This window comes from Castor canadensis, chromosome 9 (genome assembly GCF_047511655.1).
Source record: "Castor canadensis chromosome 9, mCasCan1.hap1v2, whole genome shotgun sequence".
Taxonomy (NCBI): domain Eukaryota; kingdom Metazoa; phylum Chordata; class Mammalia; order Rodentia; family Castoridae; genus Castor; species Castor canadensis.
This window is the reverse complement of record NC_133394.1, coordinates 19,300,324-19,317,044: the sequence shown is the minus strand read 5'-3', so window position 1 is coordinate 19,317,044 and position 16,721 is coordinate 19,300,324. Positions and strand designations below refer to the sequence as shown.

General features: G+C 36.7%; 1 protein-coding gene across 1 annotated transcript in view; it reads left to right on the top strand.

Moving 5' to 3' along the window:
- The first annotated feature begins 8,454 nt into the window (after positions 1–8,454).
- Gatb (glutamyl-tRNA amidotransferase subunit B) overlaps positions 8,455–16,721 on the top strand; it is an 80,868-nt gene continuing 72,601 nt past the window's right edge. The window contains exons 1-2 of the mRNA XM_020155294.2: positions 8,455–8,667; positions 10,566–10,716. Of these exons, the coding sequence (XP_020010883.1) occupies positions 8,492–8,667; positions 10,566–10,716 (327 nt within the window). The 5' untranslated portion in view covers positions 8,455–8,491. The remainder of the gene's footprint in view (positions 8,668–10,565; positions 10,717–16,721) is intronic.

Genomic DNA, 16,721 nt, shown 5'->3' with positions numbered 1-16,721 from the left:
ACCATACAACTAGTATAGTTCTGAGAACTGAAAAGACACTGACATGTGAAAGACAGAGTTCTTGTGCCCAAACAATCTCACAGTCTAATAGGAAAGATTTTCTTTTCAAAAGTTTAATTTCCTGATCCCCATAAATCCAAATAAATATATTCATTTTGAAAGTAAATGGGAATATTCAACTGCCAGAGGAAAATGGTAAATAGGAAAAGAAAATACAGGGTGGGGGGGCTATCCATGCTTTCAACATCATGAAGACTAGTCCTATAGAACTTTATAAGCTGGCCTATGATTATAGGTAGAACTAAAAGACTATTGTACAATAAGAGTGACACCATTCTAGCACCAGGACTCAGCATTACAAATGTTAAGATATTCTTTCTATCAAGGCACATAAAGAATAGGATAAAGTAAATCCTTGAAATGGTGCCTGTAGCTTTATAAGAAGTCTAGGAATGCTAGAAACTGGAGAAGAAAGTTAAGCAAAAAAGAGTTAGAAGGAGTAGGAGGAAAGAGGGAAGCAAGATGACCATGTTGAGTTTCTCAAGGTACAATTAGGTTGTCTAGGAAGTCAGTGAGTGAAAACTGTAACATTAAGGGTAAACCATACTTAGAGCAATAATTTTTATGAAATGTTAATTGGGTTTACTCTCAGACTCCCCTTTTTATTATCATGTTTAATACCAAACACTAAAAAATTAATCAGGAAATTCCATCTGGCCAACAACTTAAATTTATGAAATTCCTTTTGCTTCAGAAGATTAAAAGCAATCCCTTGGAGTGAACTGAGCATTCCAAGACAGCTCTGCACAACCTGAACAAAGACTAGAGTGTCATTTTCTTTTATACTGTAACATCTTTGACTCACTTGCAATCTATAAATAAACTTGCATTTTACAGAAATCCCTCTGCAAAAAGCAGCACCATACTGGAATTCAACACGTGAGACTATTTTTAAAAGTGTTTTGGTTTTTAGAAAATTAATTATAGGCCCTAAATAACACAGGAGTTATAATTTGATTCACTACAAGTTTTATGTTGCTTAACAACTTTTTAAAACAATTCTTCTACATCCATGCTTTATTTTAAGTGCAAGTCAATGTAATTGAAGATTTTGTTGATTGAGGCTGCCCTGTTCTAGAATGAGGAAAAAAGCAGTAATATTCTGAAGCCAGTGATTGGAATCTTTTTATCTTAAAAATGTGTGTGTTTATGTGTGTGTGTGTGTGTGTGTGTTTGTGTGTGTGTGTGTATGTGTGTGTGTGTTTTGTTCCTGTTTTTAGATCTCTGTGTTTACCTAGATATAAGAAGTTATATGACAATAAAATGAAATCTTTGTAACAAAATCTCTCTCCTTCAAAGCAAATGAAAGAGAAAAGCAAAGGAAATAGGGAAGGAGGGGCAATGTTTATTTTGCCAGAAAGAAAGCAGTTCAAATATAAATCTATGATATAGTAATATGAATAATGAAAATGGGGCCTAAATATATTTGCTGAATTGGACTTGTTATTGATCTTGTATCAAATGTAACAGGGAAGAGTTCTCAACATAGATCAGACTAAAATGAGCCCATACACTTGGGAAGCAATGTGGTCTTCACATCACATAAAAAAAATAAATAATATGATTTAGAAGTTTAGTATTTGGGAATTTCAGGCCTCAGCAGTAAGTGTTAATTGCTGTTTCAAGAGTATATGGTTTAAAACTACAGGAAGAGAGGAAGTAATTCAAGGAAGAAATTTATTTCTGTCTCTGTCTTAATTGACAAGGATTAAATGCCCAGATCCTATCAGGATTATTCTCTAGAAAAAAAAAAGTCTCTGGATGGTTTTCTCCTAAGAATTCCTTTGGAGGAAGCAGACATTCTCTGTAGTAACCAGAGCTAGAACAAGGCCTTGGATACACGACTCCTGTGACAGAAACTAATTGATTTCCTATAATTTGGTCTGTCTTGCCACATTATATTTCAGATAGAATGAAAATTACCACTTCCAAGCTTGCTGTTTCTTGACAATTGAAAATAAGTAACAATATTTTTCAAAAGAAGAATAAGTAAACATAACATTTGATTCAATGACGCCATAGAAATTCAACCAAAAGCACATACTCTATTTTAGTTTTTAATTCCATGGACAACTTCCATTAACTTACACAGTGAGAGGTTTCAAATGAACCCATTCGATCCATCACACAATAGACACAATGAAAGGAATATTATTACTTTGAAATAAATGACATCTTACATGTCTATTGGATAAAGAGAATACAAGGGTATAAGTATATGTCTAGCAGAAGTTTCTAGAAATATTTTTAAAATCCAAAGTAGGCTAACAGCAAAATATTTGTGGTCTTCCTTCGGGAAATGAACTAGTATTCCAGAAACTACAATTGCACAAGGGGGATTGTCACATAGCAGTAATATCCTCTTGTAGATCCCAAGAGAAAGGTTTCAGACACCTAAAATGGTAGCTGCTCTAGAGAACTGAACAAGACATTTTCTTTCCTGAACTCAATACCCTTCACTTTGACATCTGCTAAAAACTACTCAGAGACTGTAAAATGTCAAACTGACCCTCAAAAATTGTGAGAACATTTCTTCATATTATGTGAATTCCATTGTAGTAGGTAGAATATAATGAACTTATTTAATAAAACTATATATTTTTATATCACGAATCTGAAGCACTGTGAAATATTTCACAAAGTTACCATACCAACATATTATGACATCCATTATAAATAAAGAGCCTTAAACAATGAATACCAATAGAACATTAGACTAGATAGGCCCTTGATGTTTGCTGGAGCGGCATTTTATATGTTATTTACTTTTGCCTTTTGAAAAACAGTCCCACTATTAACACCATTTCTTTTCATTTTTATTATATATTCAGACGGGTAAAAATACATTCTTGTAGGAGTAGGGTTGGAACTCAAGGCCTCTCACACTTACTAGGCAAGCCGTCTACCACTTGAGCCACACCCCAAATCCTTTTGGTTTAGTTTATTTTTGAGATAGGGTCTTAAACTTTTTGCCTGGAGCTGACCTCAGATATACTCCTCCCACCTCCACCTCCCATGTAGCTTGGATAATAGGTATGAGCCACTTCACCTAGCCCAAAAAATAATTTTTTATTATTTTCTTTATTCATATGTACATACAATGATTGGGTCATTACTCCCCCCCTCTTCCTTCCCCCCCACTTTGCCCCCAACCCCTCGCTTCCAAGCAGATACTGTTTTGCCCTTATCTCTAATTTTGTTGAAGAGAGTATAAGCATTAATAAGGAGGACCAGGGGTTTTTGCTAGTTGAGGTAAGGATAGCTATACAGGGAGATTCCTAGTATTGCTTCCATGTACATATGTGTTACTTTCTAAATTGATTCTTCTTGAACTAACCTTAAGAAATAACTTTTAGTAGTACAGTTGATCTAAGTGTTTAATCAATGTCAACTTGAAATGACTGCCAGGTCATCATTAAATCCTTTTGTTGAATTAGAATCTAGAGTCAGACTCTGAGCAGACATGAATAATGCTCATGTTCATTTTCCCTTCCTAGTTAGTATTCATGAATCACTGGGATTTTTTTCTGTGTGTCTCTCTCTCCTCTTCTTTGCATTTATCTCAGTAGTGGTATCATTTGATTGCTGCTTGATTCTAATTCAATTTGGCACCTCTTCATGGAGCACTGTGTTGCCTCGCAATACTATACATTAAACTGTGTTGAGCCCTGAAGGCTCTACCACCAATGAGATTTCAGCTTTTACTGCTTTGTGCAGCTCATTTGTTCTTGGGTCAAGTGCAGCCTAGATAGAGATACCAGTTCAGACACACACTGGTAATGACAGGATGTGAAAAAATATCTTTTTCTTCTCTTCTGTACGACTCTGGTGGACTCTGATATATTTTCTCTTCAATTATTGAGTAGGAGTGCATGAACTGGGAGAAAAGTCTCATCAAAATCCATATGTTCTACTGGGGTAGTTACTTAATTCCATACTTTTACTTTTCAACAACTTTAGGTTTAAAATAGGAGAATCACCTGACATACAAAAACATCATCTGTTTTGAAACCTAAAAGTTCCTGATTATTATTTGTGCATGATCCTGAATTAAGACACGGCTTAGAAGTTGTGTGTGTGTGTGTGTGTGTGTGTGTGTGTACAAATTCTAAACTTGAAGTCCAAATCCTCAATTCCAAAACACAAAAGAGAGCTTCTTAGTGCAATGCAGGGATCTGAGCACACGCAAAATACAGCTTACAGGAACACGGGCTTCAATGTGCTTTCCCTACCATTTCCTGCCACTCAGAAGTATTTTCCTTCAAGCAATTATTGAGTCAAGGAGATACTTGCAGGTGGAGCTTATTATTATTATACATAATTCCTGTTTGCTCCCAGATTAGTCAGACTCTAGAACAGAAACCCCCTGGAAAAACAGCAAACCATCCCCTGAGACCAGGTAAAAGAGGGAAGACCAGAGAGATTACAGTTCTGGGCCAGCCCTAACAGCAACAATGTGCCTGCCTCATCCCCCAGATGGGACTGCATCTCCACCAAGGCATGAAAAGGATGTTCTATTTCCTTGCATTGGAAAGGGAGAAAGAGTTACAGATTTCTTTGCCTCAAAGCGATCTTCTGGAGAAAGGAATTGTTCCCTTCACATCAGTATTTCACCAGAACCAAGACTTTAATGGAAAAATAAAAGGAAATGAATTCTGTTCTCCCAATTGCTCAGCAGGCAGTTATTCCCAGACTTTCTTTTTCCCCTAATGACACTTAAATGAACCTTAAAATGTGGGTTTTTCTAAGAAGAAACTTTGTGGTTTAAGAATGCTTTGTCTAAAACGTGACCTACTATAGATCCAATGTTCTTTCTATGTGAAAATGATCCTGTCAATTTTTGTCATATGTCCATCATCGTAAGTGAATTTTTGTTGTCATTGTTGTTTTATTTTTATAGAGAATTTATACTGACCTAGACCTTTTCTCCCTATCCATGTGGCATGAAATATCAACAGCAGGCTGGTTTCTATAGCCAAAGAATGGATAGAAACTCACAGTCAATGGAAAGGTCAGACTCACCACTATGTTAAGAAACACTAAGATAACAGTCCATATCCAACTGTATCAGACTACGAGGGTGTCTTATTTATTCATCTGCTAAACAGTTTTAAAGTATAGTCTTTGTTTCCACAGGACAAAAGAGGTTAATCAAAGAATAGGTTGGCTCACACCATTTTAAGATTCAAAAATATAAATAGATTTTGAGATAGATTGTCATGGCAGCAGAAACTATCTCCTTTTAACTTTTGCTTGAGATTATAATGTGTCTATCAAAATTGTTTACTTCATTTGGAAAAGCAGAAATTTAGTACTACTTGTATTGTTCCCTTACATTGTACCCATGGAGTTGAAGAAGTCATAAATCCTAAAACACAAATGATGTTTTCATTTCATTTCCCCCATTGCAAACTAGTAAAAGAATGGAAAGAAAATGATTACAATTAAACACAATTTAGATTTGGAGAAAAAATGATTTGTGTTCAGAAGTCAATGTGTTTATATACATATCTAAAGATTTTAAGTCAAAGAGGGAGGTGAGCCAGTCCATTCCAGTTATAATATTCAAAGACTCTTTGAAGAATACTAAACAGAACCAAGCATGTTATTTAAGATGTATTTCCTAACTATTCCCCTTTATAACTAACAACTCAAAATTCTTCTCTGGCTTACATATCTTTTAAAAACCTTGACCTATTTGAACTGTGTCAATTATGTGGGTAAAATAAGAGCTGAGAACCCCTCCCTGAGAAAACAGTTTTTGCAAGTAACTCTGTCCTGCTACCTCCTGAGCTCCTTGAAAATGAAAACCTATGTTTCTTCCAGATGACAGCCACCTTGTCGGTGGAACCGAAATAGCTTTCTCAGCCAGAGAGCTGTCTGTCACTAAGAGTTCTGACAGATATCAGATGTGGCATTCAGGAAGAAGGCAAGAGGTGGTTCTATGGAAGGAGGTTTGGTGGGAGAAACTTGGAGGCAAGACAGGAAGAGCACTGGAAATAGTGCTCTCCTAGAAGCCAGATCAAGCATGAAGAAATCAACAAGCATTTCTGAAAATGACAGATAATCCTTGGAGAGAGGGGAGCCGAAGAGATGGGTGACAAGTCCTTATTTCCACCACTAGTTCTGTGGGACTTTGAAAGGCCATGGCTGGACAGAGAATGCATCAAACTGGAAAGCTTCCATTTGTGAAGAGTCAAATACATTTACATGCATAGAATTTTCTCTCCCTCTAGTGGTGGGGTGGGAGTCTTTGAAGTGAAGCCTGTCATTGCATAATACTGCTTCATAAACAAAGATGTATTTTCATTATACTTCATTTTGCTCACAAAATTAGGACCTTCTTTAGGTGTGCTTCTGTCCTCCATGGTAGTTTTTAAAACATTCATGTGAGGGAGTGAATTGCTTTCTAAGCATGCTGGTTAGTGGCAAGGTAGCAAGAGTCTTATTCTCTCTCTTTGGTTAGAGATATAGGATTCTTTCCTCTTTTGTAGTTCTATCAAAGGTGAAACCATAGGCAATTCTCCTGAATCCTAGGCCAGGCCAGAAAAACCTGAGGAGCTAAAGAAGACAAAGAGGGCAAATTCACCTACAGTAAAGATGGAAAATATGGAAACCTAGAGAAGAGATAAAAATATAAAGGATCTAAAGAGTGACCTGATCCTGATATAAAGGGAATAATCAGAGATAAATTTTGGAACAAGTCTCTGCAATTATGGTCCAGTTGTTGTTATTTCTCCCATTTTCATCCTTAGTTATGTGAAAATACTTCTGGTGTAGCAATTTGGACTCAATGACAGAGGGTAAAAAGTAGAAAATATAAACAAAGTAAATGATCATTTTAAGGAGAGTAAAATTTCCACCTTCAATATGGAAGGATTATATTACATAATACCATAACTGCTCAAGAGTATTAATAGAAATAGACCATAAATTGTAGCTGCCTAATCAATAGGTTATTTACCAAAATCTGAAAACCTATTGATATGAACTACACAGAATCTGCAGCTTTTTTTCCTGCTCTATATGCAGGCATCAATGATGTCTACTTGACTTCTCCTCTTGGATGTCTCCAAGGCAACCAAACTCATGGTTTCACTGCAAACTATTCCTTTTCTGGCTTCCTTAGCTCAGTGAATAACTACATTAAATCATTCAGTTATGCAAGCCAGAAATCCAGGAGTTGCTTGATCTCTCTAGCCTTCCACCATCATATCCAATCCATCATTGAGTTCTTCAATCTAAATCTATCTCAAAAAGTGAATTTCTCTTTGCCTCCACCACTATACTACTTCATCATCTCTTGTAAACAGTACTTTTCCAAACAGCATGCACTCTGTACTTTGTCAAATGCAGTCTCCATACTGCACTACTTCAACAAATGTTTCTGAGGACTCTACTTTGTACTCTGGAAATATTGTGAATAATAGACGAGGTGTAGAAACGGAAGATAAACATCAAATAGTCATAAGCACTATGTGAAGAACTAGATTAGAATAATATACAGAATAGCTGTCTAGACTATGTGTTCAAATACGAAGAATCAGCAAGAGTTCGACAAGTGCAATGAAATTTTGTTTCTAGTGCTGGAGATGGAACCCAGGGCTTTGCATGTGTTAAGCAAGTGTTCTATCACTGAGCTACATTCACAGTCCAGAACATGAATTTTGAAACAAAAAAAAATTAAAAGAAGTCCACTGGGACGATGGCTTTCTAGCATATAATGAGATAGTTTCAGATACTGGCGAAGAACAAAAAGCAGAATAAGTAAAAATATCCACAAAGGTTCAATTTAGGTCTGTCTCCAAGCACCTCTGCTTAAATATAGCGATTACCTACATGAAACTATCTTATTTTTTGTTAATTTTTCTCTGTGTTCCTCTTCCTAAGATGTAAACGCCATAAAATAAGAGCCATAACTGTCTTGCTCGCTGCTGTACCACCACTGCCTAAGAACTGTGCCTGGCATACAGTAGGCATGCAAGTAAGTACTGGTTGCTTTAATGCACCCTTGAAAGCAGAAAATAACTAAGTGTGGTTGAAATTTCTGGGAAGTCTTCGCGGTACTGTCAAGGTCATTTACTTTAAAGATTAACTGTGCTATAAAATCCTGGTCAGGCTTCTCAGCATTGGCTGACAACAAAACTCACACTCACACACACGCTCACAACTACAAACCTCTCCAACTTCCCGCTAGGAGGAGTCACACCTCCCAACCCAGAAACTCTCCAACCCTCTCCTCAGTTTCTCTTTCCCTCCCCCCGCCAAGTTCCGGCAGTCTTTGAGTCGCAAGGATCGCCGGGAATAGTAGTCTTCCGTTTCTCGCCCTCAGAGGTTTAGCGCTTCGCCAGAACTACGCTTCCCAGCGAGTCTTGCGGCAGAGGCGGAGGGCGGGGAGTCCGAGTCACTTGACCAGGGTTGGGGCGCTGCAATGGCGGCGCCCATGCTGCGCTGGGGCTTCCCTAGAAAACGTTGGGCTCTAACGTGGGTTGATGGCGACTCTCGCCATCGAAGAGGGACTCCGACTGGGCTCACGTCCAAATGGATGAGGAGACAGAGTTCAGTGACTCAGCAGCCCCTGCACACGGCTCAGAAGCCGAGCGAAGGGTATAAAATTTTCATACCATTACTGCCCACTTAATTGTGAAGTGAAACTGCGGGACTAGGGAGATGATGGCCACCACAGCCTGGCGTTTAGATGTTTTGGTGGGCGGGACGATGTTTGCTTATAACCGGAACCCTGAAGCTTAAGTGAAAACACCAACAGGCCTTCTATCAGCTCCGCCCCCGCCCCCATCCCCACCGCTGTCTTAAAGTAGGCATCATTTGGGGAATTCGCGAGTGTAGAATAGCAAGTGCTTTCTCGAGTTGGCTGCACAGACCAAAGAGTGAATTCAGTCATCTTTCTAGCAGCATATGGAAAAGGTACCATATTTAGCTGACATTTAGCGCTTCTACGGGCTAGCAGTATTCTAAAGGTAGAAAGGGAGCCTTTATCTACAAGCCCTGGGTAGTGGTGGTTTAATCAGAAGTATCATTACTCCTAGAACAGCAGTTGTCTGTGGAGCTGTTTTATGTTGAACATGTGTGTCTAGACCTAGGAGGATGTAGTCAACTGAAGAAATCTTCCCTCTGGTTATGTAAAGAGTTTTGCTTATCTTGATAGATATTTACTGAACAGCTGTTCATGCTTCAGTGTATAAGATTTAAGTAGTTTCTTTTTAAATACAGAAACATACGTCAGGTTTCTAATTTTTTTTTTCTTTGAGATTGGCATTATTTTTTGCTTTTCAGTTAGAGGAGCAGAGGGAAATGTCCAGTGCATTCAGTTTTTATTCTTTTCATAAATTCCATCATCTCCCTGTGAATGGAAAGTGCATTTTCTCTCACGTGATGAAACTTGTAGCCACTGCCAAAAATACTGTAGGTAATACCTGAGTAGTAATTTCTGATGAATTCTTAGTTTAATTCCTCACACAGACTTTTGTTTTCATGATTTAAAAAGAAGGAATTAATCTTTTTTGCATTAGATATAAAACTTTGTGATTTGGAATGGTTGAAGCAAAACCTAATACATGTGAACAAAAACACAGAAAATTGCTTGGGAGACAAGCAGGATAGGAACATGCATAGGTTTCATACAGAATAAATGCTCTTAAAATTACTTGACCTGTGTACCAAACCAACAGAGTAGGAATGGCCAGATGAGAGAGGTTATTTTAGCATTTAACAAGATTAGATTTGCTAGCAATCAAGTATGATCAAACAAACAAAAGAGCCTGAAAATAGATCTCAGGAATTGGAATTGATTTGGGGGACCAAAAATATGCTGTGTCTGAGGTTTAATCATTTTCAGTGCTGATCTATTATATGTGTGTGACTCTGGCCATTGTATTTGCAAGCTGTTTTTATAAAATGAATTCAAAACATGGTTGAGAATTTACTTTTTTAGCAGTTATTTCTTGAGTATTAAAATCCTCACATTTATGTTAATTCTAAATAATGATCAGAGGATCAGCTTTCTACATTTACTGAGTGATTAGCTGATAAGGTACAGTTAATTTAGAAATTACTGCTTTTTATTGACTTAGGCCAAGCATTTTCATTTGATACCCATTTCAGAATTGCTTTTAAGGTGCCAAAGTATTCTGTTTGCACTGTGAACTTTCTCATGTCATGTTGTAAGCATGTTTTAATTTGACTCACTGTATGTGTTTATTATGAATTGTTTTGGTTTAGTCACTGATAAAGTATGATACATTTTTCCACTGAGGATGTGACTCAAGTGGTAGAGCACCTGCCTAGCAAGCACAAGGCCATGAGTTCAAACACTAGTACCACACACACACACACACACACACACACACACACAAACACACACACATATAATTTTTAAATGTAAGGATATACAATTTCAGAAATCAACATTTGAGGTTTCGTTTTATAGAAATCCATGCATGGTGACAAATGTAACTATTTCTTAACCATTTTCCCTTTCTCTTTAGTGAACACAAATGGAAAGCTGTGGTAGGACTGGAAATTCATGCCCAAATTTCCTCTAATTCTAAACTCTTCTCGGGATCTCAAGTACGCTTTGCCGCACCTCCAAATTCTTTGGTTTCTTTTTTTGATGCATCTCTGCCTGGAACATTGCCGGTAAGATTTTTTTTTTTAATCTAATCTATTTTCATTAGAAAATGTTTATTTTATATTGAATATGGATAATGATTTCCTTGCCTTAATGTCTTGACACAATTCTTAGGAAATACTTGTTTAAGGAGTTTTGGATAAAGTGGGATAGACTAAATGTTTGCTAAAGACCCATCTCTGTAATTCTGTTTCTAAGTCTGAACATGTTCATACATCTATTCACTCATTTCAAAAACATTTTTGGATATCCATTAAACACCAGACAACCTCATAAAGATGAACAAAGATTCCTGCCTTTGAAGGAGTTCAAAGACTAGTAGAGGTGAGATATCTCATAAATAGAGTATAGTGTCATTACTCCTATGAAGGAAGTATGCAGAGGATAGTTTTAGAATCCAGAGGAGGGATACATAATTCAGTAAAGGAAGGGCTATTGTGAAAAATTGTAGGGGTGTATTATGTTAAGAAAAGGTTGCCGGAAGATGTGGTGTCTAAGCTAAGAAGCTAAGTAGGAGTTAGGCGGATAAGTGAAGGAGGCAGAGTGTAGACAAAGAAAGCAGAATATATCATGTGATGTTACAGTGTAAAATCAATAAAGATTGTGGTTGTTGAAAAGTAAGACACAGTCAGTAATGGGGAAAAGAGTCAATGACTGTGTGCAGCGAATTAACTATTGATTTAGCTACTCATTTTCACTTAACACCAAGGAATGAGCCCAAGTTAGCCATCAGCAAGACATTTAGCATATATTTTCATATAATGGGCTGAATTTTGAAGAAAAGAATGAAAGGGACAGTGTAAATGTTTGAGCTAATAAATGGCTCATGGTCTGTCTAGGACCTGTAGTATCAACTGGGTGAAGGTTGCCTGCCATCTTTGGGGAGAATAGGTATACATGGTGGTATTGGGATAGGGCAGGCAGGGATTGTCTTGTTGAACTCCATCCTCTCAGACATTTAAATAAAAGTGAAGGCTGAGTGAACTGAGCACTGGCAGTCTTGCAGGGGCGGGGATGGATTTACTTTTCTCAGAGTTACTGTCCAGAGTGGAGGGTTCTCAGCTGCTTCCTTACCCTGGGCAGCACCTCTGTCTTGAAACTTTTTCCTTATTTGTGATATTTGTAATGGAGGAGTCTCATTTCTATAATGAGGTCCAGGGATATCTTTGATTTGCTGTTAGGTCTCTCTAGAGAAAGACAGATGTAGAGGTTCCTCCCCTCATCTCCCAAACACATTTTTGTTAGCTTTGATTAAAGTTAATGTTTGTCAATTGGGAGAGATTTTTGTTTTGTTTGAGAAGAGGTAATTTTCAGTTACAGCCATGAGTGCTTTTTTCAGTGGAGACTCAGATATAGTAGAATTAAATAATATCTATTCAGACAAGTGAAAGAGAAGGCAATATGCACAATGCTTCTACCTTTTTCCCTCTGAGTTGAAGCATTTTTTTCCCCATGTTCATTATCAAGAGACTAGGAATGACATCTAGGTTTCTGCTAGGTTTTTGCAGATAAGAATGTGATATCTAGCTGGATACTTACAGTCCACATCTAGAAAAAGATCTATTTGCAGATAGCATCGCAACCAACTCTTCCGATAAACCTAAATATAGTCAAATATTAGAGACAGTTCAAAATAACTAACAGGCCAATATGTGTTGAAAGACTTCTTGTCATGTACCAAAGAAGAAGGTGCTTGTCTGGTGATAAGCATATCAGTAAAACAGAGTATTGGGACATTTGAATTTTGAAAGCTTAACTTACATTAGTGAAATGGCAGACAAAGGCTAGAAATCCTTTTGCATGATTAAGAATTTGTTTTTCTTCTTCAGAACCAACAACACTCATGATTTGAGTAGCCTATATGATTTTTCTTAGCAGAACTGATTTGCCTATTTTTCAGAAATGTTTCTGTCTTTAAAAGTCTTATTTTAATATGTGAGCAAAAATTATATCAAAACTTCCAGAATGAAACACTGTCACTGAAAACATTTCAAAATCCTCTGATTTGCCTATAAATACGCTTAAAATGTTCTAGAACACCTAAGTATTCTAGAGATGTGGTATAATGATGTTCTGATATCATAAAACTACATCTGGTAACTACATGTAACAAACCAAGAAAATGAATATTCCTGTTTCTGAGGATTGGAGTAGAATATTATGTTGTTTTAATCAGTTAAGCCAAGAAATATGTGTAATTCATATGATGCTTGGAGCTCACTCTGCCCTAGTCTATACTGTTTTCTTCTCTTGTGGCTTCCCCTCCCTTGAGCTCGCCAACTACTTTTCATGGGGCTGTCCTCCTCCCCCAGCCCTGACATGTTAGTTTCTTGTGCTCCTTTCCTTTGCTCTCTCTTCTTCTATTCTGCGTGTTCTCCTAATTGATCTTTCACCCTCAGATAGCTCCCATCTCTCTTGTAGGTAGCAAATCTGGGTTTCTAACGCCCTACTGTGTATTTCCATCCAGATGATTCATCAGCATCTTAAATTCAGCTCTTATAACATTAACCTATTATCTTTTCTCCCCAGACCGCCAGGTCCTGATTTAAAAACAAACTAAATAATAATCTGCTCAGAAGTGGATGCTGGGGAGGCAAACGTGTGTGTGTACACACATATATGTATATATAAAGGAAGGAACAAACATTTGGAAAAGGATTTATTCAACTGATGTTTTTTGAAAAAATTGGTTAGCTATTTAGAGAAAAATGTATTTAGAGCTCATCTTATACAATAAAACAATTCAAATATATATTTATAAGTTAAATGTAAAATTAAATCTAAAACAAAGTACAGGGTGCTACTTATTTGTCCTTGGGATGGGGAGAAACTTTGTAAGCACAAAAACAAGAGGATAAATTCATGAGGTAAAATGATGGAGATTTATCTACTTTATTTATCCAACAAATATTTGTTAACCCTCTAATTAATTCTTTTTAGTGTCTATCCTAGAAAAATAATAAAATGTGGGCAAAGGCTTATCTGCAGAAGTTTTATAGCAGGACTATTTGTAATACTGTCAAACTGGCAACAATTATAATTTCCCAGTGGTGGGTGAATGGTTGAATAAATGTGGTACCTGAGTATAGTAGAATATCTTGAAGTCATTAATAACGCTTATAAAAGATTTTAGTGTGATAGGAAAACACTAAAGATAAAAATTTCATTGAAATGAATAGAATTTGCACATAGATTACTTAATCTTCTTTTGCCTCAGTTTCTTACTGTAAAGTGGGAATAATGTATTTGACTCATGGATTTTTGTGAGACTTTAACGAGTCAAAGCCTTTAAAACAACTTAGTCACTACAAGTAATAAGTTCTCCTTAAGTCTTACCTATTATTATAACATGTAGTGACTGTGGCTTTCATCTTTACAAAGATTCCCCTAAGTTGTTATGTTGCCAAGTGACAGTAAAAGTAAGTGCTGCACATACCACTGTTGGTCAGTTTACCTGGATTTCATTAGTCAAGTGATGTAACCCACAAAACTAATCTGATGTTCCCATCACCTTAGAGATGCAAGGAGAACTAAGTGAGCAGTAAATGATAACATAGTAGACAAAATTATTTCTGGATTAATAATAATTACTTCATTTGCAAAAAAGAAGGCTGGTAAGTTTTTTTTTAATATGTCATTATATAGAGTTGTTTTTGTAAAAAAAATTAGTGACCAGTTGTTTTCCAGTTGCACTAATAAGATAGAAAAAGACAGCCAGAAGAATTTAGGTTACAGTGTAAAGTCTTTTTCTGTAGACCACCTTTGATCTATATGTAATTTCTGTTTTCCTCTTGGACTGTTAAAGAGGTACCCACAATTGTAGAAGCCCCAAGCTTTGAAATGTCTCAAGATTAATAAGCATTATTGACTACTTCAAAGTTTTGTCCCTTGATTTAATTTAAATACAAGATTATTACTTAAATTATTATAAGATATGTCTTTCTGTACACATTATATTCTCTCTCAACTAACATTTACTATAGATCTTCTCAGTGCTAAGCCCTTTGTACTTGCCCCAGTGAGACAGCTTTGAACTCAGTAGAAGATAGATATAGGTCTTGCCCTCAGGGGAAGACAAGAAAGCATCACTATTGCAGTACCTGTTAATAATCATATTAGTAATAGAAATATGGTGTGCTTGAGGAGCACACAGGAGGGGCAGTCAGAGATCTAAGGAGTTTGAGAAGATAAAGTCAATAAAATCTTCCTAAAAGTAAAACAAAATGTGCAGTGAACTGAACAGCAGAAGAAAAAAATAAATTTAGAGACTCAATCTGGGAAATTCAATGTCTGATTAATAGGAGTTAAAAGAAGAGGAAGCAGACTCGAGAAAACTGTCAAACAAATAACACAGAATTGAAGGACATGTATCTCCAAATAGAAAGGACTTGTCAACCACTAAGCACAAAATAAAAATAGGTCTCACATGCAGTCACATCATGAAATTTATGAACACCAAGGATAAAGATAAGATCCTAAAGCTTACAGAGAAGAAAATAAACGTTCAGGTCACATGCAGAGGATTGGGATCAGAAGGACATTAGACTTCTCAACAGTAGCTCTTAAAGCTGGAAGAAAATGGGATAGGGTCTTTAAAATTCCTAGTGAAGGAAGAAAATCAATCTAACCTGGAATTCTGTACCCTACACTGTCAATCAAGTGTGATAGCAGATTAATGATATTTTCAAACAGGCAGCCTCTCAAAAAAATTTGCCTTCCATTATGCAGCAGTCCCCTGGAGTAATGAAAGTTCTGGGTTGTCAGCTGTGCAACAGGTCCTGTGTCCTGGGAGAGGAGGAAAGATGGCTCCAGAATATAGGACTCTAGAAAAAAAACAAGGAAGTGAGAATAGCAGGTGTCTGATGTTTGTGTGGGGAAGGGATTTTATGTATAATCTGGAGTCTTTGACAAGAATGAGAAGTAGGTACATTAAAAAAAAGGGAGCAAATGAAAATAAAATGAAAGATGTATCAACTGCAGGAAAACAAAATGTTCCAGAAAGGAACTATGCCATGTTGTGCTTAATAGCTCAGCAGAGTGACATGTTCAGTAATAACAGACACACCAACTGCTGACGTAACAGAAATTAATGCGGCCTGGACGCTGGGAAATAAAAGAACTACATTCTTATGTTTATAATGAGTAATTCTAAATTCCTACAGCAAGAAAAAGTACCATCAATTGTGCTTCAGGAATATTTTTGGTCACTGACTAGAAGAGGCCCCTTTTTGCTTTCTAGACCTTAAGTTAGTAGATTGGTTTTGTTTATTCTGTTTCCTTTGGATAAGAGGTAGAAAGTGGGGTTCTTGTTTGTTTTTGATTAGGTAATGAATAAAAGATTTAGAGATAAGAGACAGATTGTAAGTCAGAGAACAGTTTTTTCTTCCAGTAAGGTTTCTGTTGTATTTTATACAGAAGATAATATTAAGTAATGATCATGGTACCTATACTGATTTCTCAGCCTTTTCCTTGTGAAGTTTCTTTCTTCTTTGTTCTCAAAGGCCAAACAATGAAGACTCTCTGTTCCATCCTTGGAAATTTCACCCTTATTCTGATTTTGGGAGTAGATTCATCCACCCTCTGGAATCATCCAAACTCAAGCTCATGCATGTGATGGGGTCTCTGCTTCACTGGGGATATTACCTACCATCGTATTTGCCTGACTTTATGGACTTCATGTTACCCAACTTATTATGGGGGGTGCATTTAAGAATGGATATATTTTATTTTTTAATCTAATAAAGTAGAGTATGAGTAAATCCTTAGCATAAGGTGAAAAACTATTGCAAACTGTCTCACATTGTTATTCTATCACCTTGTAACTTATATCATTTATCTCTTGGAAATGGGATGGGCCAAGTTTTGTGGCTCCATGTTCTAAAAAACAAGAGCACTGTGTCATTGTGACAGTTTATCAAGTCTGTCCTTTTGCCAGATTAAGGAAGGATTGTCACATGGCAAATGGCCAAGCAGCCTTAGCCTTTGCCAGCAGGTGATAGATTTTCCAAAGGTC